General features: G+C 43.6%; 1 protein-coding gene across 4 annotated transcripts in view; it reads left to right on the top strand.

The window, feature by feature from the left end:
* Nucleotides 1–22,449, top strand: part of NUP88 (nucleoporin 88) — a 72,124-nt gene extending 49,675 nt beyond the window's left edge. For 3 of the 4 annotated variants that reach the window (XM_056556378.1, XM_056556377.1, XM_056556376.1), the window contains exons 9-17: nucleotides 3,336–3,426; nucleotides 5,049–5,153; nucleotides 5,273–5,431; nucleotides 7,442–7,567; nucleotides 7,651–7,716; nucleotides 11,348–11,428; nucleotides 11,878–12,004; nucleotides 18,411–18,529; nucleotides 21,149–22,449. In XM_056556378.1, the coding sequence (XP_056412353.1) occupies nucleotides 3,336–3,426; nucleotides 5,049–5,153; nucleotides 5,273–5,431; nucleotides 7,442–7,567; nucleotides 7,651–7,716; nucleotides 11,348–11,428; nucleotides 11,878–12,004; nucleotides 18,411–18,529; nucleotides 21,149–21,212 (938 nt within the window). In that variant the 3' untranslated portion in view covers nucleotides 21,213–22,449. The remainder of the gene's footprint in view (nucleotides 1–3,335; nucleotides 3,427–5,048; nucleotides 5,154–5,272; nucleotides 5,432–7,441; nucleotides 7,568–7,650; nucleotides 7,717–11,347; nucleotides 11,429–11,877; nucleotides 12,005–18,410; nucleotides 18,530–21,148) is intronic. The other variant, XM_056556375.1, reaches the window with a different exon arrangement.
* Nucleotides 22,450–23,798: the final 1,349 nt, after the last annotated feature.

The raw sequence follows: 23,798 nt of genomic DNA, 5'->3' as shown, positions 1-23,798 counted from the left end.
GATACACAAATCTGAAAATGTATCCATTCACATTTTATTCCATTTTGCTAAGTTTTTAAATTTCTTCTTTTCTTTCTATCTTTTTCTAACGTCTCTAGTTACTAGGGATGTAAGAAAAAATCGATTCTCGCGATAATCGCGATTTTTTCATTTGCCGATACAGAATCGATTCAAAATATTTTTGAATCGATTCTTTTAGGGATGTGGAATTTTTATCTGCGGACGCCCGGAACAGCATGTCATGTCCCGGGCATCAGGAGATAAAAGTTCCACATTTGTGGAGCCGGGCAGGCCGGATTTGACACGGCTATGGAGCGGGCTCCGACTCGTGCCCGCTCCGTACTATGCGACCCCCGGCTGATTTCAGTAGCCGGGGGCCGCCGCTAATAGCTCCGGTACAGGTGTTCGGTCCCCGGGCTGTATTCTTCTTACTTCCTGTTAGTCCGGCACGTCACATGGAGCTTCAGCCTATCACCAGCCGCAGCGATGTCCCGCCTCCGCTTGTGATAGGCTGAAGCTCCATGTGACGTGCCGGACTAACAGGAAGTAAGAAGAATACAGCCGGGGACCGAACACCTGTACCGGAGCTCCGCGGGCTCGTTGGCAGGTAAGATAAAGTGCGTTTTATTTTATTTTGCAGCCCGGACGGGATAACATGAGAAAAGTGAGCACCGGACTACTAGATCGCCGCTGTCAAAGCTGACAGCGGCGTCTATTGGGATCTATGAATGCTCCCAGGTGGGCGATATATCGGGATATATCGCGATGTATCGTCACCTAGACGGTATCGCGATATATCGGGATATATCGAATCGCCACACTGGTATCGCGATTCGAATCGAATCGCCAAATTCTTGGCGATTCACACCCCTACTAGTTACACGTCATTGATATGTGCTTCCTGTGGAAAAGCGCCATTCACATTGAGCGGCCTGTCAATCCGGATTAACATGCGTGCCTTTTTTGTTTTTAAATAGTGGATATGTCACCTATGTTTGTTAAAGCCATTGTCCATTGAAAAAGGATGTGCCCTCCCGAAACACGTCTGATATCTGCTTAATAAAAGAACCTACTGCACAATACTATAACTGTATTTTCATTCATCACTGCGCCCTGAACCCCCGGTATTTTACCTATAGCGTTGATATCCCTGCATCTACCATGCCTTGTATGTAAGTCGGAGATGCCTACAAATATTAGTATGTTGTTGGATGTTTCTACTGATCCCCCAGTTTGTGGGGTCTCCTGGCCTTAGGATGGTTCCGTGGATAACTGGTAAACTCCCAGGATATGTTTTGGTGTGTGTGTGTGTTGAATGGGTTTTGTCTCTGGTGTGGTGGTTCGGTGTTGATGTTCTCTGTGGGGATACTACTCACTCTAGTACTTAGAGGTCTATGATTCTAGACCACGGTCTATTCCTCTGGATTCTTTATATACCCTGTCTTATTATCCGTTTGTCAATTTTGGTACGGGTGGGGAGGGTCCTCCCAGGGCTGTTCAATTGTATGTTGTTAATTTTATTGAAATTAATAAAAATATATAAATTTTAAAAAACAAAACAAGTCAAAATGAAGCTCATTAGTGTGCGTGGCCTCCACGTGCCGTATGACCTCCCATATAATGCCTGGGCATGCTCTTGGTGAGGCGGCTGATGGTCTCCTGAGGGATGTCCTCCCAGACCTGGACTAAAGCATCTGCTAACTCCTGGACAGTCTGTGGTGCAACGTGGCGTTGTTGGATGGAGCGAGATATGATGTCCTAGATGTGCTCAATCTGGTTCAGGTGTGGGGAACAGTTGGCCAGTCCAAAGCATCAATGCCTTAATCTTGTAGGAACTGCTGAGACACTCCAGCCACATGAGGTCTAGCATTCTCTTGCATTAGGAGGAACCCAGGGCCAACCGCACCAGCATATGGTCTCACAAGGTGTCTGAGGATCTCATCTCAGTACCTAATGGCAGTCAGGCTACCTCTGGCAAGCACATGGAGGGCTGTGAGGCCCCCAAAGAAATGCCTCCCCCCCCCCACACCATTACTGACCCACCGCCAAACCGGTCATGCTGGAGGATGTTGCAGGCAGAACGTTCTCCATGGTGTCTCCAGACTCTGTCATGTCTGTCACATGTGCTCAGTGTGAACCTGCTTTCATCTGTGAAGAGCACTGGGCGTCACTGGCGAATTAGCCAATCTTGGTGTTCTCTGGCAAATGCCAAACGTCCTGCACGGTGTTGGGCTGTAAGAACAACCACCACCTGTGGACGTCGGGCCCTCATACCACCCTCATGGAGTCTGTTTCTGACTGTTTGAGTGGACACATGCACATTTGTGGCATGCTGGAGGTGATTTTGGCAGTGCTCCTCCTTGCACAAAGGGGGAGGTAGCGGTCCTGCTGCCGGGTTGTTGCCCTCCTATGGCCTCCTCCACATCTCCTGATGTACTGACCTTTCTCCTGGTAGTGCCTCCATGATCTGGACACTACGCTGACAGACACAGCAAACCTTCTTGCCACAGCTCACATTGATGTGCCATCTTGGATGAGCTGCACTACCTGAGCCACTTGTGTGTGTTGTAGACTCAGTCTCATGCTACCACTAGAGTGAAAGCACCACCAGCATTCAAAAGTGACCAAAACATCAGCCAGAAAGCATAGGAACTGAAGTGTTCTGTGGCCACCACCTACAGAACCACTCCTTTATTGGGGATTTCTTGCTAATTGCCTATAATTTTCACCAGTTGTCTGTTCCATTTGCATAACAGCATGTGAAATTGATTGTCAATCAGTGTTGCTTCCTGAGTGGACAGTGTGATTTCACAGAAGTGTGATTGACGTGGAGTTACATTGTGGTGTTTGTGTTCCCTTTATTTTTTTGAGCAGTGTAATGAAGTTTTTCTCAGCCATTTCATTGGGGGACAAAGACCATGGAAATAGGCTGTTGCCACTATGAGGCGCTGACATAGGAAATAGGAATTTATTCCTTCTGAGCAGGATAAACTAGCTGGCACTGAGCTAATCTGCTTCTAGCTTAGTGTCTGTAGAAGGCACCCATTCTGATCCCGGCCGGCAATGTTACAACAGGCAACCCTGTCTGTCTGCTCCTGTGGACTGACTCAGCTCAGCTGCACTGCCTCCTGCAGTATGGCACCCAAGTTTCTTTGCTCCTTCCCTTGCCTGGCTCTCAGTTCCACTACTTAAAGCACCAAGGGACTGACCTCGCTCCCCTTTTCCCCCCTCAACCACCTGTTCAGAAGCGAGAAGCAAAGAGGAAAAAAAAGACCCTCCCCTATTATAGTCTCAATTGCTTGAAGTTTTGATAAGTGTTCTAAATGTGTTTCCAGGTGAAGAGGATAAAGACAGTCTGCAAGAATTGGCTGCAGAGCAGAAATGCCTTGTAGAGCATATTTTATGTACTAAGCCCCTACCTTGCAGGTAAGTGTGCTCACATGTTTTGTTTATGTTCTTTTAGTTATGCCTAAAAGGGCTTCAGGGGGTTTATAAAATATTAAAAAAAAATATAGTGCCAGCTTTCAAATGGTGTAATAAAGGCTTATAGTGTCGTAATATCCTGCCACTCCATCTATACTGGTCTGTTTACCTTGTCTTGAGCATGTGACCATTACTGTTTACTGAGTTCATGTACCATAATTACTGTGATCTGCAGGCAATGACTGGCTATTCACATGATTTAGATGGTTAGACCATGTCACAGCTTCAAAGAATGTAAAGATGGCCTTTGATCTTTTTTTTTTTTTTTTTTTTTTTTTTTTTTAAAGATATGGGCATGTATGGATAGCTTAGCGGTGCTGATAACAACATACTTTTTTTATTTTATTTAATATTGATGGTCCACCTGTTCCAGAGATAAAGAGCTTGATATCCCCTCTGACATTCTTGATATTCTGTTAGATGAGCGGGACGGCATTATATGGTTTGAGCAGTACTTCCTGTGGTGGTGGTGACACGTTTTATACTTAAAGGGGTACTCAACTTTATTTATTTTTTAAATCGACTGGTGCCGGAAAGTTTAAACAAATTTGTAACTTACTTCTATTTAAAAATCTTAATCCTTCCAGTACTTATCAGCTGCTGTATGTTCCACAGGAAGTTTTTTATTTCCTTTCTGTCTGACCACAGTGCTCTCTGCTGACACATCTGTCCATTTTAGGAACTGTCCATAGTAGAAGAAAATCCCCATAGCAAACCTCCTGCTCCAGACAGTTCCTAAAATGGACAGAGGTGTCAGCAGAGAGCACTGTGGTCATGCGGAAAGAAATTCCTGTGGAACATACAGCAGCTGAGAAGTACTGGGAGGATTAGGATTTTTAAATAGAAGCAAGTTAAAACCTGTTTAACTTTCTGGCACCAGTTGATTAAAAAAAAATAAAATAAAGTTTTCCAGGGGAGTACCCCTTTAATGCCAGGGCATGAATTCAGCTTAGACAGCAGGATCTTGTGAGGTGAGAGTTCCTGTTTCCTGTTTGAATGCTGGCCGCAGCTGAGTACATGCCCTGGGCCATTTAAGTATGCACTGTGGCTGGTTGTCCACCTGTATATTCCCTGTTAATGCCGCCAGACTTGATTGATAGATCTCTCTATATTTGGGCCTATCAACAAAGGCTGACAGGGTGGGGAGAATTCACCGGGGATCACCCCCTAACAAGTCCATACTCATTTTATTATTAACGCCTCCTTCACTTAGAATTGTGCTTTTTGTTTATCATCCATTCTTAAAATTATTTTGACCATGGTGTTTGTTCCCCCCCTTCCCCCCTATGAGTCCTTTATGCCAAGAAAGTGGACCTGAAAAATGCCACATAAATGTCAGTAGCCTATTTTTATGCATTGGTGTTTCAGCAGATTTGTTGGCTGCAGCATTAAATAAATATTAAATGCATAACCAAAAAAACTGATAAAATGCTGCAAATACATGTGCATATTTTCCAGAAAATGTCCTCTTTAAAACCTCCTTTAAAGGGCATATATGTGCTGTATACAACTTTCAAAATCATAATTTTTACAAAATAAGTCCTTGATTATTTTTCTTGTCCTAGGCTTCCCGCACCCATTCAAGGATTTTGGATTGTTTCAGACCTTTCACTTGGGACCACTATGATATGCCTTACTAGTGGCTATGAATGCATTACAAGACAATTACTGTATGTATACGTGATATTTTAAAATAAATAGAATATCTGTCTCCCCACTTTAATTACATGTTGTGGTATTTGTCTTTTTATTTATTTGTCTCAGGTTTTTTTTTTGTTTGTTTTTTCAGAACGACTATCCGGCCACCATCTCCACCACTTCTTTGCTCCCAGGTTGATGGCCACATTACAGAGCCTGTCCCACATGTCTTGGAAGATGTAAAAGGCCCTTTTGAAAGTCACATAAGGAATATTCTTATTCGGACCTCTGCAAATCCTTTGCTTCTAAAGTAAGAAAATATTGGATGGGTTCTTTTTTTCATAGTTAGTGTGAACAGGGCTGCCAGGTGGGTAAACGTGACAGTGTTTTTTTTTTTTTTTTTTTTTTCTTTGTGCAATAACAAAAATATAAAATATTGATCACCCATTAAAAATATCATATAAAAGATTTAGAGAAGAATAAAAACATACATGGGACATACAAATCATGAGGGAATTAAGTATAGGGTATAAAATAAAAATTAATTTGGAATGGTCTATATAACATGCGTGTCATAAATATACCTGCAGACCCTGTAAGTAGTAAAAGAGCAAAGAGTCCCAGCTATAACAGAAAGGACAAATTTATCCCAGTAATGAAAAGCCCAAGGAAGGAAATACAGTTGCACACAATACAAGAAAAAAAGTAAAGCAAACAGGACTTGTATAATCAGGAAAATAGTATAGTAAATAAAATACAACCCACTCCACAAGACCCCTCACATGTGTTTCGCTAACCACCTTATCCAAGGGATCTTTGTTTTTTAGCAGATTTTGTACATTTTTAAAATTTTAGTTATGGTTTATTAGTATAAGTACATATATAATCTAAAAGAAAGTCATCCACGCTTTTAACCCCTTAAGGACCGGGTGTTTTTCGGTTTTTGCTCTTTCGTTTTTTTCCTCCTTACTTTAAAAAAATCATAACTCTTAAAATTTTGCACCTAAAAATCTGTATTATGGCTTATTTTTTGCGCCACCAATTCTACTTTGTATTGATATCAGTAATTTTACCCAAAAGTCTACGTCGAAACGGGAAAAAAATCACACTGCAACAAAATTGAAAAAATACAGCCATTTTGTAACTTTTGGGGGCTTCCGTTTCTACGTAGTACATTTTTCGGTAAAAATGGCACCTTATCATTATTCTCTAGGTTCATACAGTTAAAATGATACCCTACTTGTATAGGTTTGATTTAGTATTACTTCAGAAAAAAATCATAACTACATGCAGGAAAATGTATACATTTAAATTGTCATCTTCTGACCCCTATAACTCTATTTTTCCGTGTTCAGGGGGCTATGAGGGTTAATTTTTTGCGCCGTGATCTGAAGTTTTTGTCGGTACCATTTTTGCATCTGACTTTTTGATCGCTTTTTATTAATCTTTTCATGATATAAAACGTGACCAAAAATACGCTATTTTGGACTTTGGAATTTTTTTGCGCGTATGCCATTGACCGTGCAGTTTAATTAGCGGTATATTTTTTTTAAATCGGACATTTGCACACGCGGCGATACCACATATGTTTATTTTTGTTTTTATTTACACAGTTTTTTTTTTTTTTTTATTATTGGAAATGCCGGGTGATTCAAACTTTTATTAGGGGAAGGGATAATTCAAAAGGTTAATGATTTTTTTTTACACTTTTCCTTTGCAATATTATAGCCCCCATAGGGGGCTATAACATTGCATTTACTGATCTTTAACAATGTTCAATGCATCTCCATATGGATTCATTGATCAGGGTTTTCGGCGATTGATTGCTCAAGCCTGGATCTCAGGCTTGAAGCATTCAGTCGGCGATCGGAGTGCAGGATGGAAGGTAAGAGACCTTCTTCCAGTAGTACAGCTGTTCGGGCGATCCCGAACAGCTCCCTGAGCTAACCGGCACTTTTTACTTTCATTTTTAGCCACGTGGCTCAGCTTTGAGCGTGCGGCTTAAGGGTTAATAGCGCACGGCACTGCGATCAGTGCCGCACTCTATTGGAGGTGGGTCTCGGCTTCATTATGACGCCGGGCCCGCCGTGATATGATGCGGGGTCACTGTGGGACCCCGCGTTATATCACGGGAGCGGGACCAAGGACGTACTCATACGTCCTTGGTCCTTATGGGGTTAAAATACACACATGAAAATGACTTTTCTGAGCAAAGTGGTTGTTAACCGCAGTGAACATATCCCTAGGTATCTGCAAATTCTTTGGTTTTCTGTAATTTTAAATTATTGTAATGGATATATATATATATTTTTTTTTAAAGTTCATCTAGTAAAGATTCTTCTCCTCCACCCGAGGAATGTCTTCAGCTGTTAAGTCGAGCAACCCAAGTTTTCCGTGAAGAGTACATCTTGAAGCAGGATATGGCCAGAGAGGAGATTCAAAGAAGGTAATATGTTCTGTTGGATTCTGAAACTTCTCATCTGGGAGGTTCTTGCTTTGACTGGTCGTTTTTTTTGTTTTTTCCCATAGAGTAAAATTGCTGGTTGCTCAAAAAGAAAAGCAGCTAAAAGACCTGCGATACTGTAATGAAGAAAGGTGAGCAAATCTATAGACGTTTGTGCCACTGGAAATTGGAGGAAACTAAACTGCTCCATCTTTTTGGATTTTCTAAAGGCAAAGCACTGCTGCTAATTCTACCCTTGGGGTAGGGTCACACGTAATCACTAGAGCTCTAATGACTGGCGTCTACGAATCTGCAGTGTGAAATATGCTGTGGATGCGCTACGTGTGACCCTACCCTTAGGGTGTATTCACAAGTACAGTATCCTGCTTTTTTGATGCACAGGATTTGAAGCTGCAGATTTGATGCAGTGTTCAGTCATTAAACTCTGCAGCATTAAATCTGCAAATAAAGAGGTTTTCCCACGAACGGTCATCTCCCCGCTGTTTGTAGCTACCAGTTGGCAAGCCAAAAAATGGATGAAAATAAGCCCATGGCTAGATAGGTCTGATTGTCATGTTTCTGGACATACTTTTTCATCTCTCTTCCTTTCCAGTGACTAAATATAAGCCTTTTTTGTTAATAATTAACATAGGTCCTATGGGACCTATAACACTGCAAAAAAAAAGTAAAAAAAAAGTGTTAATAAAGGTCATTTAACCCCTTCCCTAATAAAAGTTTGAATCACCCCCCTTTTCCCATAAAAAATAAAAGTGTAAAAAAAAAAAAATAAACATATGTGGTATCGCCGCGTGCGTAAATGTCCGAACTTTAAAAATATATCATTAATTAAACCGCACGGTCAATGGCCTACGCGCAAAAAAAATTCCGAAGTCCAAAAAAGCGTATTTTGGTCACTTTTTATACCATTTAAAAAATGAATAAAAACTGATCAAAAAGTCCGTTCAAACCAAAACACATACCGATAAAAACTTCAGATCACGGCGCAAAAAATGAGTCCTCATACCGCCCTGTACGTGGAAAAATAAAAAAGTTATAGGGGTCAGAAGATGACATTTTTAAACATATAAATTTTCCTGCATGTAGTTATGATTTTTTCCAGAAGTGCAACAAAATCAAACCTATATAAGTAGGGTACCATTTTAACCGTATGGACCTACAGAATAATAAGGTGTAATTTTTACCGAAATATGCACTGCGTAGAAACGGAAGCCCCCAAAAGTAAAATGACTAATGTCACTGCAAAGTAGAATTGGCGACGCAAAAAATAAGCCATAATATGGATTTTTAGGTGGAAAATTGAAAGGGTTATGATTTTTAAAAGGTAAGGAGGAAAAAACGAAAGTGCAAAAACAGAAAAACCCTGAGTCCTTAATGGGTTAACCTCTTCCCTAATAAAAGTTTGAATCACCCCCCTTTTCCCATTTAAAAAAAAAAAAAAAAAAAAAAAAAAAATGTGGTATTGCCTCGTGCGGAAATGTCGGAATTATAAAAAATATATCATTAATTAAACTGCACGGTCAATGGCGTACGCACAAAAAAATTCAAAAGTCCAAAATAGCATACTTTTGGTCACTTTTTATATTATGAAATAATGAAATGATTAAAATGTCCGATCAATACAAAAATGGAATGGCTAAATACTTCAGATCACAGCGCAAAAAATTAGCCCTCATACCGCCCCATACGCGAAAAAATTAAGTTATAGGGGTCAGGAGATGACTATTTTAAACGTATACATTTTCCTGCATGTAGTAATGATTTTTTCCAGAAGTACGACAAAATCAAACCTATACAAATAGGATATCATTTTAATCGTATGGACCTACAGAATAAAGATAATTTTTACCGAAATATGCACTGCGTAGAAACGGAAGCCCCCAAAAGTTACAAAATTGTGTTTTTTTTCTTTAATTTTGTCGCACAATTATTTTTTTCCCCCCGTTTCATCGTAGATTTTTGGGTAAAATGACTGATGTCATTACAAAGTAGAATTGGTGGCGCAAAAAATAAGCCATCATGTGGGTTTTTTGGTGCAAAATTGAAAGTTATGATTTTTTTTTTTAAAGGTAAGGAGGAAAAAAATAAATAAAACTAAACCCTGGTCCTTAAGGGGTTAAAGGGGTATTCCAGGCCAAAACTTTTTTATATATATCAACTGGCTCCGGAAAGTTAAACAGATTTGTAAATTACTTCTATTAAAAAATCTTAATCCTTCCATTAGTTATTAGCTTCTGAAATTGAGTTGTTTTCTGTCTAACTGCTCTCTGATGACTCGCGTCCCGGGAGCTGTGCAGTTCCTATGGGGATATTCTCCCATCATGCACAGCTCCCGGGACGTGACATCATCATTGAGCAGTTAGACAGAAAACTTCAGAAGCTAATAACTATTGGAAGGATTAAGATTAAGTAATTTACAAATCTGTTTAACTTTCCGGCGCCTATGTATGTGTGTGTGTGTGTGTGTGTGTGTGTGTGTGTATATATATGTATATGTATGTGTGTGTATATATATATATATATATATATGTGTGTGTGTGTATATATATATATATATATATATATATATATATATATATATATATATATATATTAATATATATATATATTATATGGTTTTGCCTGGAATACCCCTTTAACATTATATTTGAATAGCTCGGACATTTTCGCACGCGGCGATACCAAGGTTTTTTTTTTTTTTACACACTTAAATAGTCCCCATAGGGGACTATTTATAGCAATCACTTGAGTGCTAATACTGTTCAGTGCTATGCATAGGGCATAGCACTGATCAGTATTATCGGTCATCTTCTGCTCTGGTCTGCTCGATCTCAGACCAGAGCAGAAGACCCCAGGAAATGGCTGGAGGCAGGTGAGGGGACCTCCGGCCGCCATTACAGTGCTCGCGGTCATGTTCATGACATAAATGTATGTCATGGTGTGTTAAGTACCACAGCATCATAACGTACATTTACGTCCGATGTCGTTAAGGGGTTAATAACCTGGTAGTCACAGAAAACTGCTGCGGCGATGTCCTGTTATGATGACACATGTTGTTCTTTAGCTCTGATCTAAGAAAATAAACAAACAAACAGAAAAACTGTGCATGCTTTTCCTGGGATTTCGGTAAATTTTCACTAGTGGTGTGAAGTTTTGGTTATTTACTTTCAGTGGGTGACGAGAAAACTATTAAAAATATCCACAAGAAAAAGTATTATAAATCGGCGCTGATATAGCAATGAATATCCACAACGCTATACAGACAAGCTGTTGCTGGGCATGATTAGTTTGGAGACTGGGATAATGGGAGGTGCTCACGTCGGAATAAAGTGTTCTGACAATAATAGCCTATAAAGAAAGGTATGGAGCACTCACTCGGTGCTTGATCCCTGGCTGGCTGGTAACTGTGAAAGAGTCCTCTTCTCTTTGCAGGGGAGATGGTAGGTGGTTCGGGGGGAGCTCAGACGCCGGTCTTAGTCATAAAAATACTTCCATATCTTTTATGCGAAAACACCATAATTATAATTATGCGAAAACACCACAATATTCCCTTTGGACTGTCGGTCCCATAGTATTGAATTAAGTGGTGGCCATACAAGTACATACAAGAGGCACTCTGGGGACCCCTGTTGATCACTGGTGTTCCAGCAGTCTAAACTCCAGGGATCACACCTGTTAGTGCGTCCACTGCTTTAGGTACTGCACTGAATGTATAAGAAGAACTGTAAATTGGCTATGGAGATCCATGCCTTTTTTATTTTACAGAAAAAGCCTCCACGAAATGGCTGAACGTCTTGCTGAGAAATATGAGGAGGCAAAAGAGAAACAAGATGATCTCATGAGCAGGTTAGCTTGCTATTCTTTTCACAAGGTCTTAGCGTTCAATATGGATATTCATAACTTATTTTACTTTCTGTATAGCGTAAAATATACTCTCATGAATAGACTGCTAGAACTAGTATATAATGTAGTTGAGTAGTATCATCGGAGGACTATGAGATTGACCACTGAGGCCACCATTGTAACAAAGAATTGGGAAAGGGGTAGTAGAAGGAAACGAATTATGGGAACCTCCACTGTATTAAAAAGACCATTCAAGCAGTTGCAGATTCTCTCATTTAGAAAGAAAATTTGAATCTCATGTCATGTACAACTGCTTTGTTTGAAATTTTCCTCATTAAATTGCCTGTGTAACAGACTTTTGTTGATTGTGGTGGTGGGAATAATTTAGTTGAAGATTATTGCAATTTGCCGATTGTCATCTAAACAATCCTCTCATGCTCCTATTTTAAAAGGTTAAAGGCTGTGCTGCACAGCTTCAATGCTAGACATCCTGTTTTGACAGACAGTGAACGAGATATGAAGAAAGAGCTACTTACAATGCATGAACAAATACATCATCTGGATAATGCAATAAAACAGGTAAAAGGGAATGTTGCATGACATATAAAGAAGGCTAAAAAAAGCTGATTTCATTAGTAATAGTTTAAAGGGGTTATCCAGTTTTAGAAAAACTGCAAATTTCTTCATAACACTGCACCACTTTTGTTTGCAGGTTGTGTGAGGTTTTATTGAAGTGAATGAAGCGGAGTTGTTATACCACACACAACCAGTGGACTGGTGTGGTACATTTCTCTATCGGCTCCATTGGGGGACACAGACCGTGGGTGTATGCTGCTGTCTCTAGGAGGTGTGACACTATGGTAATAAAAAAAAGTCTGCTCCTCCCAGCAGGATATACCCGCCTTCAGGCCCTGAGCTAATCAGATTAAGCTTAGTGTCTGAAGGAGGTGGACACGGTCTGGAATTCTCCAGACCAGGTCTTCTGATTTTTTATTCTAGTATAGGGACGTATTAGTCTTTTTTTATTCCTTTTTCTTTTCTGTTTTCAGGTGGGGACTCAGGGACTCCGGTTCCCTGTTTCCCCATTGCGAGTAAGGGGGCACAGACATTGCTTATATGCGCTGTTCACCCCCCCCCTCGCCAACGGTCAGCGCCTGGGTTGGTACCTCATGGATCCGGGTCCCCCTATTTCCCTGCTCGCCTCACTCGCGCATAGCAGCCAGGCGTGATGCAGGTAACTAAGCTGACTGATGACTTCACTGAAGGCTCCATTAGGTAAGTTCTTCTGACTGAAGTACGTACCCCCCCCCCCCCCCCTTTTTTCCTCAGGTGCGGACTTGCAACTTATGGAGACCCCCTGTTTTGGCCCACCTTTTAAGGTTATGAGGCTGGCTTACTGGGGATGGACTTTTATTCTGGACCTTTATTCTGGGGGAGCAGTGTCATCTGAGGGGGCATATACTCTGTTTTTCACTGGTGTGTGTGTTTACTGTGTCTAGACCGCAGCGCCTTATATGCGGCTGACAGCCGCGGCGCTGGTTCGAGCCGGGCGCTCTCTGCGTTGGCTTACTTTCGCTTTCTCCGGCAGTCTCTGCCGGCGTATTGGCCGCCCGCTCTGTTCCCCCGAGCGCATATGTGGTTGACGTGCGCTCGGGACAAGGAGCGGGCGCCATTACAGCTTCTTCTTGGCCTGTTCTTAGATCCACCAACAGGGCTGTCGGTGCTCTTCTGAGGCGCGAAATAGCCTCCAATCAGCGCCGTGGGGGCGATTTTCAGTCAGAAGGGGGCCAATTAGTTAGTGCCTCTGCTTCAGGCACGCCCTCCTCTGCTATTGGCTGGCCTGTTTCCTCACACTAGCTGCTTGGAGCCGTTCTCCTCACTGCAGCTGCCAGGGGACACAGACTAGGGTGACAAAGTTCCTGTCTTTTTTCTTATAATGTCCGTACCCAGAGCTGTTCCTTCCTCTAAACAGAAACCTGGAACCTCAGTGACTTATTTTGTCTGTAAGCACTGTAGTACCAAAATGCCTGGCTCTACCGAGCCCACTTGCCCTGCCTGCTCCCCCAGACCCCCTGATGCCCTTTCGGTTCCGGTGGGTTCAGGCGCTCCACCAGCCTGGGTTTCTTCCCTGACAGTATATGGCTGACTTGACCCAAGTCTCCCGTTCGGTGGCTGAGGCCTCCCGGAAGTGGCGTCCGCCTTGAAGGGGTCTTCCCTGCGCAGGGCCTCTGAGAGGTCCCGCTCCCCGTCTCCACATATTTTACGCTCGCACAAACGTACTAGGGGTGCCTCGTCTGACTCTTCCATTGAGTCTTCAGATAGACATGAGCGTTCCCCTCGTGGGTCCCACCCCCCTGTCATCTGGGCACAAACATCGCTCCTCCAGAGGACATTCTCGGAGTCTCCGCTCTGCCACGCCAGAGCCGCGTACCCGGTCAGGGTCGCCCCCCTCCAGGACTGCCTCTACTCGTTCACATTCTCCTGGTGAACTGGTGGACGAGGCTTCCGAGCCAGCATCGGACTCAGAGGACCGCTCGGACTCAATTGAAACGGTGAACTCATTGGTGACAGCCATAAGAGACACCTTTCAATTAGAGGACCCAGGATCTTCGGATGTCACTCCAGGAGTATCCTTTCATCGTGCTAAGCCAGCACCTCAAAGGTTCAGCTCACACTGACTTTGATGACATTCTGGACTCTGCATGGAAACATCCAGACAAGAGGTTCCCGGGAATCAAGAAGATTCAAGAAAGTTATCCATTTGACAAGGACTTTGTCACTAAGCTGGTTTCCCCTCTCTCAGTGGATCCACCAATCTCCCGGATCTCTAAGGCGACTACACTGCCTCTGGTAGATGCCGCTGCCTTCAAGGATCCCACGGACAAGAAGGTAGAATCCTTAGCGAAGTTTGCCTCTGAAACAGCTGGCTCTTCTCTTCCCATCTTCGCCTCGACATGGGTGTCCAAGGCTCTGTCGGAGTGGTGTCAAAAGCTCCATCAGGATATCGTATCGGGATCCCCCAGAAGATCTATCTGCTCTGGCTCTCCAATGCTCTAAAGCTGGGGACTTCGTGTGCGCAGCTTCCATGCAGTCAGCCCGTTGTTCTGCCTTTGCTGTGGGTTACCTAGTGGCTCTCCGCCGCTCTATGTGGCTTAAGGCTTGGAATGCGGATGCCGCTTCCAAAAGGTCTCTCACTGAGCTTCCTTTTACGGGTGGCCGTCTTTTTGGCAAACGCCTTGATGAGATTATCTCTGAGGCAACGGGAGGTAAGAGTTCCTTGTTACCTCAAAATAAGCCTCGCCCTACTTCCCAAAGGAAGTCCTTTTCCTTTCGGACCTCTGGCTCCAGCAAAGGGTCCGGGCAGGCGCCCTCGCGGGACAAGAAGGCTTCCTGATTACGGGCACGCCCGTCATGGAAATCTGACTCCAACCGGTCCGGCCGTTTTGCGCCCAAATCAGGCAACCGCAAACCCACTTCTACTTTTTCGAGACATCTGGACCTCACACATTCAGGACTCGCTTTTTTCGATCCCGGGCCCCCGGTCTCCTCCTTTGGCGAAGCGCTTTCGAGCGGCTCTCCAGTCTCTGCTTCTCCAGGGGGTTATCGTTCCCGCTCCTCCAGGGGAACGGTTTCGGGGCTTCTATTCCAATCTTTTTGTGGTTCCCAAGAAGGACGGTTCGGTGCGACCAATCCTAGACCTCAAGCGTCTCAACCGTCATCTTCTTGTCCGCCACTTCCGAATGGAATCTCTCCGTTTAGTGGTGGCATCCCTGGAACAAGGAGTTTCTTTCATCTGTGGACATCAAGGATGCCTACCTCCATATGCCAACATTTCCAGGCCATCATCGGTACCTCCGCTTTGCGGTTCCGGAGGGGCTTTTTCAATTCGTAGCCCTCCCCTTTGGTCTAGCCACGGCTCCTCGGGTCTTTACAAAGATCCTTGCGCCAGTCATGGGCCTGTTACGGTCGAGGGGAATCTTGGTGATACCCTACCTGGATGACCTCATCAAAACTCCAATCAGAGCCGAGAATCTGGACGTCACTCTCCACACTCTGGAACGCCTTGGATGGATGGTCAATCGGGACAAGTCAGTCCTCCATCCTACCCAGTCTCTAACCTTCCTGGAACTTCGTTTTGACATGGCCTCTGCCCGAATTTGTCTCCCGCCGGACAAACGTCTGGCGCTTCTGTCGGGGGTCCGCTCCCTTCGGACCCAGGTCTCAGTCCCTATCCACACTTGTATGGAAGTCCTGGGTCGGATGGTGGCAACTATGGAGGCCGTACCCTTTGCCCAGTTTCATTACTGCCCCCTTCAACTGGCGATTCTCTCTCGATGGAACAGGTCTCCTCTGTCCCTCGATCGTCAGATTGTTCTCCCTCGCAGGGTCCGTCAGTCTCTGCTCTGGTGGCTCCGCTCCCCCCTTCTTCTCCAAGGGCGGTCATTTCTTCCCCTTCATTGGCAGGTAGTTACCACGGATGCCAGCCTGTCGGGCTGGGGCGGCGTGTTCAGGGATTGGACGCTTCAGGGACTCTGGTCTCCCCGAGAGACCCTTCTTCCGATTAAACATATTAGAATTACGGGCGATTTCTTCTTCTTTGTCTTCTTCATTGGGAGTCCCGTCCTGTCCACTTCCAGTCGGACAACGCCACGGCCGTGGTGTACATAAATCAACAGGGCGGCACTTGCAGCTCGGCAGCCATGGCTGAGGTGACCAAGTTTCTCACCTGGGCGGAAAGCAAGGTTCCGGCCATTTTGGCGATTCACATTCCGGGAGTGCTCAACTGGGAAGCGGACTTCCTCAGTCGGTCCTCACCCGACCCCGGGAGTGGTCTCTACATCCAGAGGTCTTCGCGCAACTCTGCCACCTCTGGGGCATTCCAGACGTGGACCCTCAGGCTGTGGACGCCCTAGTGATTCCTTGGGCGGGGTTTGCCCTACCCTATCTTTTCCCTCACCTTCCGCTCCTTCCCAGGGTGCTGAGGAAGCTCAAAGCAGAGGACGTCCCCGCCATTCTGGTAGCTCCAGATTGGCCCCGAAGGCCGTGGTACACCGACGTAGTCAGGCTCCTGGACGACGCTCCACTGCGCCTTCCGCTCCGTCCGGACCTGCTCTCTCAGGGCCCTCTTTGCCACCCCAATTTACAGTCGTTGCATTTGAAGGCGTGGCAGTTGAGACCGCGGTTTTGAAGGCCCGCGGGTTCTCTTCCCAAGTCATTCACGCCATGCTCAGGGCTCGTAAGCCCTCCTCCGCAAGAATTTACCACCGTACTTGCCGGTCTTATTTTTGTTGGTATGAAGCTCAGGACTTCTCCCCGGTAACCTTCTCGGTTCCCAGTCTTCTCTCCTTTTTTGCAGTCGGGGTTGGAACTGGGGTTGTCTCTCAGTTCACTCAAAGGTCAGGTTTCGGCCCTTGCTGTTTTTTTCCAGCGGCCCCAGGCTTCTAATTCTCATGTCCGGACCTTCCTTCAAGGAGTGGCGCACGCTGTTCCTCCTTATTGGTCACCCTCTGCCCCTTGGGACTTGAATTTGGTTCTGAGTGTCCTCCAGGGTGCACCCTTTGAGCCCCTTAGAGAGGTGTCTCTCCGCCTCCTTTCTTAGAAAGTGGCGTTTCTCGTTGCTATCACCTCCATCCGGAGGGTGTCTGAATTGGCAGCTCTTTCCTGGCGTTTTCCATTTCTGGTCATCCACCAGGACAAGGTTGTTTTCCGGCCAGATCCTTCCTTTTTGCCTAAGGTGGTTTCGGCCTTTCATCTCAATGAGGACATTGTCCTCCCGTCTTTTTGTCCTGCTCCTTCTTATCCTAAGGAGTGCTTACTACACAAGCTGGATGTAGTTCGAGCTGTTCGGTCTTATCTCTCCATCAATTCTTCGTTTCGTCAGTGTGATTCCTTTTTCGTCCTTACGGAAGGTCGTCGCACGGGACAACCTGCTTCCAAGGCCACCATTTCTCGGTGGAGTCGGAAGCCTATCGCTTCCATTTCGGAAGCCTATAGCTGCAAGGGGAAGATTCCTCCTTTCAGGCTTGTGGCTATTTCTACCCGTTCTGTTGGGGTATCCTGGGCTCTCCAGAATAGAGCCTCGGCCTCGCAGATTTGCAAGGCGGCTACCTGGTAGTCTTTGCACATTTTTTCTCGAGGTTTTACCGAGTCCATACTTTCGCATCGGCTGATGCTAGTCTGGGTCATAAAGTGTTGCAGGCGGCAGTAGATCGGCCGTATGCCTGACTGTTTATCTGCCCACCCAAGGGACGGCTTTGGTACGTCCCACGGTCTGTGTCCCCCAATGGAGCCAATAGAGAAAAGGAGATTTTTGTTTACTTACCGCAAAATCTCTTTCTTGGAGGATCCATTGGGGGGTGGGGGGGGGCGACGACCGCTCCCGCCCTTTTTGGGATTACCTTTGGTTCTCTGTCCGAGGGTGTGTTCAGTTATGTTTTTTTCTTCTGGTTCTCGGACAGTTTTGGGTTTTTCTTTGACCTGTTGGTCTCCTCCTATTGCTCTGGAACTTAAACTGATTAGCTCAGTGGCCTGAAGGTGGGTTTATCCTGCTGGGAGGAGCCGACTCTTTTTTATCACACCTTGTTTTGTCACACCTCCTAAAGACAGCAGCATACACCCACGGTCTGTGTCCCCCAATGGATCCTCCGAAAAAGAGATTTTACGGTAAGTAAACAAAAATCTCCTTTTTGGAAGGATTTGACAGTTTTTTTTCTGTTGCTGGATAACACCTTTTGAAATATATATAATTTGTTTTATAAATTTAAATGAGCAGCATAAAAATACACTTAATGTGAGTTATGCTGTGTTTCCCCCATTGGAATCAAAGGGATTTGTGGGCTAATTTGCCTTGAACTTGTGTGTTATATATGGGTGTTCCAAGCTGATATACATGTATACAAATGCTGTGGGATCATAGCTGTGAGGGGCCCTGGAATCGAAGTTACCGTCCAGCTGCATGGTTTTTATTTATTTTCCTTGTACACAGGTCAAATTGAAAATGGATTATCAAGAGCGTAAAATGGAAAAAGTAAAAAGTCCAAGAAAATCCAATCTGACTCTCAGTGACTACCAGCGGAAGAATATCCTTGCTGTGTTGAAAGAACAGTAAGTATTAGAGAACAGGGACAGTCAGAAGCTGTAGGATTAACAAACCTGAGTTCTGTTGTAGAGCAGTTATGTTTGCTCCAAATGAACTCTCCATATGGCAAATTTTTAATTTGTTTGGAGTGACAGGGGCTTGCATGTAGGACTGTGAATAACTGTGATCCATGTTTTTTCAATCAAAAAATACATTTATTTGCTAACTATGGCAGTTAAAGTGTAGCTGTTATTTTAAATGGGCACTTTCAGATATAAAAACATTTGATATGTGGTAAAGCATGCAAAACCAATAGGTTTTCTAATTGCTTTCATAATTTTTTTTTTCAGTATTTTATACTGAAAAAGCCAGTCAAAATACTCCCTCCTGGGATACATACCAGCATGGTTGTGTCCACTTGTCATCACCTATGTCATGGACGCACTTCATGATTGACAGTTCTGCAGATCTAAAGCTGCTGTGATCGGCTTCCTCACGGTCTGTGTTTACTTCAGGCTCCTCATGTGAGGAGAAGGGGGGGGGGGAGGGGCGGGAGTACACAGATGATGAATGAAGATGGGGACTGAAGATGGGGACTGAAGATGGGGACTGAAGGGAGGATTTTTTTGTTTAAAAATGAAGTGTCCCAGCATGCATATATGTGTGTGTGAGGTTATGTATGTGTGTAAATCTGTGTTTTCTAGGTAATGTGCATGTGTATGAATAAATTAAGTCAGTGTGTGTGTGTGTGTGTATCTTATACAGGGGGACTACAATCATATGCCTCCAACTGTTGCAAAACTACAACTACAACTCCCAGCATGCCAGCACAGCCAAATGATGTGTTGGCATGCTGGGAGCTGTAGTTTTGCAAAAGCTTAGTGTGTGTGTGTGTGTGTGTGTGTTAGTGTGTGTGTGTTAGTGTGTGTGTGTTAGTGTGTGTGTGTGTGTGTGTGTGTGTGTGTGTGTGTTAGTGTGTTAGTGTGTGTGTGTTAGTGTGTGTGTGTTAGTGTGTTAGCAAAAAAACCAGAAAGGATAGGGTTTCAGATGCTCACTCCTGAGACCAGTGACTGAGGGAGGAGGAGGAGTGGTTATCACCTGAGGAGAAGAAAGGTACCTGCCCCCCTGCTTCTGGTCGACAGCATTATGGTAATTCAGAAATAAAGCTTTCTGAGAAATAGGTCATAGACACATAAAAATATGTACATGATCAGGATGAGATACTGAGCAACATATAACATTTTTTTTTTTTTTTTTTTTTTTGGGGTGATCTGACAGGTACGCTTTAAGAAATTTTTTAGGCTACATTGTTTTGCATGCACATGGGGGGCACTATTTCTGCCCATTGTATAACTTTATGGCATTTTCACCAAATGTCTGCTCTTCGGGCTCCATTTTTAATTTTCACTTGTCCCTGAGCTATATAAGCTCCAATATGAAAGCTTCCATACACTACACTCTCACACACACACACACACACACACACACACACACACACACACACACACAGAGAAGGAGGTCTTGCTCCTCTTTGTCTGCATACACTAATATTTGCTTAAAAGGCATTCTAAAGCACTAGTGAACAAGCTCTGGGGTGAGGTCTCTTTGCTGTCACTCGGCAGCTTCTGCTATCGCTCTGCAGCTCCTCTAGTGACCCTGCTGCCATCCCATTATCCTCCTGCAGATCTGAAATGCCAGCTAGAATTGAGTGAATGGGTAGTATTTACAGTTCAGCAAAATTTAGTACATAAAGTGCTTGTTGTTTTTAAAACACATGAATTGTTTGGTTAAAAGGCTTGGCTGGAGAAAAACAAAATTTGCTCCAGGACTTTGGGTGGTGTAATAATATTGAACATGCTCCTTTACTCCTAGTATCCCACAGCTGATGCCTATAGTTCACCACTGGTCTCCATTTCCTCCAGTTTCTGTCATCCTAACACCACAGGACTGGCCTTCAAAGTCAGTGACTGAGGCACTGATACCACTTCAGCTTGTCGGCAGCTTACAGTGCAGAAGGGAGATGGGATTACATTCAAGTGACAGTTCTGTGTAGATATTAATATCACAAAAGAAAGCTGTCCAGAAATGTATGGGTGGTGAGATGAGAGGGAAGCCTTGATTTTACCATTCTTTCACAGTGTGGATCTTTTGGAGGAGGCAGACAGGCTTACAGATTGAAGGTACCCAGTCCAGATGCCCTTCCTCTCTTCTGCATCTTAAACCCACCCCCACTTCCTGTATTTGAACTTGGCGTGTCTTATCTTTCCTGCAAACCCTTAAAAGGGATACTCCAGTGGAAAACAAATGTTTTCAAATCAACTGGTGCCAGAAAGTTAAAGATTTGTAAATTACTTCTATTTAAAAATCTTTAGCCTTCCAATGCTTATTAACAGCTATATACTCTTTGCCACCTTTGTCCATGTCAGGAACTGTCTAGAGTAGAAGCAGATCACAAATGAATACAGAAGTGGCAGATTTGTTGCATACAACATAATGCAGGTGTTATATACAAAGTTACTCAAATTGAGTGTATATGTGCAAACTAGAAAAATAGTGCTCATAGGCAAACTTATCCTTTTAACAATTTATCTTCTTGTCCCACTGCTATACTTACTGTTGTATGTTTTTCTTTTCTTCAACTATAGGTCTGAACATATTCAAAAAATGGTGAAACACATAAACGATGTCCGAAGTCACGTGAGCTTTTAACGCCAAAATGTCCATACACCATATTTAAACCTAAAGCGTACCTTTATTCAAAGAGTGGAAGTAGGAGAATATATGGACTGCAATGTTGTGGATTTCTGGATTCCATTATTGTACATACCATGCTTAAATTTATTGAATTGTCTCCATTTTAACACATCTGTTTCTGGTGACAGGACTTTGTACAAAAAAAAAGTTGCTATGTATTTTTTTTTTTCCCCAAGCTTTTCTAATACAGAACTTTAAACATTTTTTGGCTAAACTAAACAATAATGTGTCTATTTCATACGTTTTACCGTGTGCGCAGTGCAGACCTATTCTACTAAGGTCCTGTCTGTACAGTTTATGTTCTGTTACACTACTACTATAAGCAATTGTTACAATTAGGTCTTGTGCTAATATTGTATGAAACTTTTAAAGTGCGCATTTCATCATTTTTAATTATTTATAGTGTCTGCAAAATGGGAGCATAGCCTTTGTCTGCATTTACACACTCTAATATGGATACAACCCTTGCCCGAACATGGGTCATATTAGATCTCTTTGTTGCTTTAGGGCCATTAGAGCCGTGCTTTGGCCTGACAGGTTTTGGCTAAAAATGCTAACCAAAATACTGTGTGTGAACCCAGCCTAAATGTATTTTACATCATTCAAGGAAAAAGTAACAACCTTGATGGAAGTGGACTTACCACTACTCCCTATTAGTATGATTTACCACTACTCCCTATTAGTATGATTTACCACTACTCCCTATTAGTATGATTTACCACTACTCCCTATTAGTTCAACCGCTATCATCACAATCTAGTGGAGTGCTTTTTAAACAGTGTGTCTCCAGCTGTTGTGAAACTACATCTCCCAGCATGCCCAGACAATAGCATTGCTGCTGACACTTATGGTAATTTTGATGTATTAAAGTAGTTGGGAAGCATCATTGCGAATCTGTCCTCCACTAAATTGCCATGATTGATAAAAAAAATTTGCAAGCTTTAAGCTAGGTTCATACTGTGTTTTAGCAGCCAGTCAGAAGTATCCATCTGTATACTGTAACGGGATGCCGATGTCTACCGGATGCTAATAGAGAGCAGCAGAGGGGACACCATTCATTTCAGTGGCCTGAACAGAGTCACCTAGTGACCCCATTTGGGACGTATACAATATTTTAAGTGAACTGAAAAGCATCATCTTCTGCATTGTTCAGTCTGCTTAAACTAGCGCATATGTCCTGGAGTCACTAGGGGGGAGAGTTATCAAAAACTGTGTAGAGGAAAAGTTGCCCAGTTGCCCATAACAACCAATCAGATTGCTTCTTTCATTTTGCAGAGGCCTTTTTAAAAATTAACAAAGCAATCTGGTTGCTATGGGCAACTGGGCAACTTTTCCTCTGGACAGGTTTTGATCAATCTCCCCCTAGGTGTCTTTTCGGGCCACTAAAATGGATGGCTTTCTGTAACAGCAATTCGTTTTTTGGAAGGATGCTGGCAGTCATACCTCTGAGAAACTGCTTAAACACAGTATGGACCTAGTCTAGTTCAGACTGCTTTATTGTGGAATCTGTGTTATGGCAGCATATCCCAGCCTGACAGTGTCTACAACATCAATCAGTATGCTGTCTTTATGAGGGCTGGAACTGGATTCACAACTACGGTTTTTGTTTTGTATATATATATATATTTTTTTTTCATAAATAACATTTCTCCCAAGCCAAACAGAGTAGTTACAGGTGGGTCCTGTTATCTGCCTTGCACTTTATAATATATATTACCTTTCCTGTAATTCTGCCTGTGGTAAGATAACTGCTGATTACAATGTTTGCAATATAGGGGAAAAGTAACAGTAAATGCAAAGATGCTCATTAGAGATGAGCAAACTTACAGTAAATTCGATTCATCACGAACTTCTCGGCTCGGCAGTTGATGACTTTTCCTGCATAAATGAGTTCAGCTTTCAGGTGCTCCCGTGGGCTGGAAAAGGTGGATACAGTCCTAGAAGACTCTTTCCTAGGACTGTGTCCACCTTTTCCAGTCCACCGGAAAGCTGAACTCAATTATGCAGGAAAAGTCCTCAACTGCCGAGCTGAGAATTTCTTGACGAATCGAATTTACTGTAAGTTCGCTCATCTCTAATGCTCATACACCATAAAATTGGCTGAACCTGCTGCTGCAATATAGGTGTCGGCTAGCATCACGCCCAGTTAAGTGTGACTGTCAATGGGTTGGTAGGTAGGTTTCCCACTGAAGTATCTTGCCCTTCCCCTTGTGGGTAGGAACCACAGACAACACAACTAACCCTCCAATCCACCCACCCCCCCTAAACACACACACACACACACACACACACACACACACACATATACACACACACACACACACACACACATATATACAGTAGTAGCTTGCCTGCTGAATGTCACATTCATATAGATATAGGGGGAGCAGTACCTGAAGCTGAGCAGGATGCTGTGGTTCTCGCCATACACATTATTATGCTGACGGAACATGTGCCTTCATACTGGGGATGATCCAGAGGCCCGAGCTGCCCTACACCGCCTAGAGAAAGGAGTCGCAGCAGCATCATCATTCATTTTTT

The sequence above is a fragment of the Hyla sarda genome, chromosome 2 (assembly GCF_029499605.1).
Source record: "Hyla sarda isolate aHylSar1 chromosome 2, aHylSar1.hap1, whole genome shotgun sequence".
Classification (NCBI taxonomy): domain Eukaryota; kingdom Metazoa; phylum Chordata; class Amphibia; order Anura; family Hylidae; genus Hyla; species Hyla sarda.
Note: the sequence above shows the minus strand (reverse complement) of the source record. Positions and strands in the feature narration are given on the sequence as shown.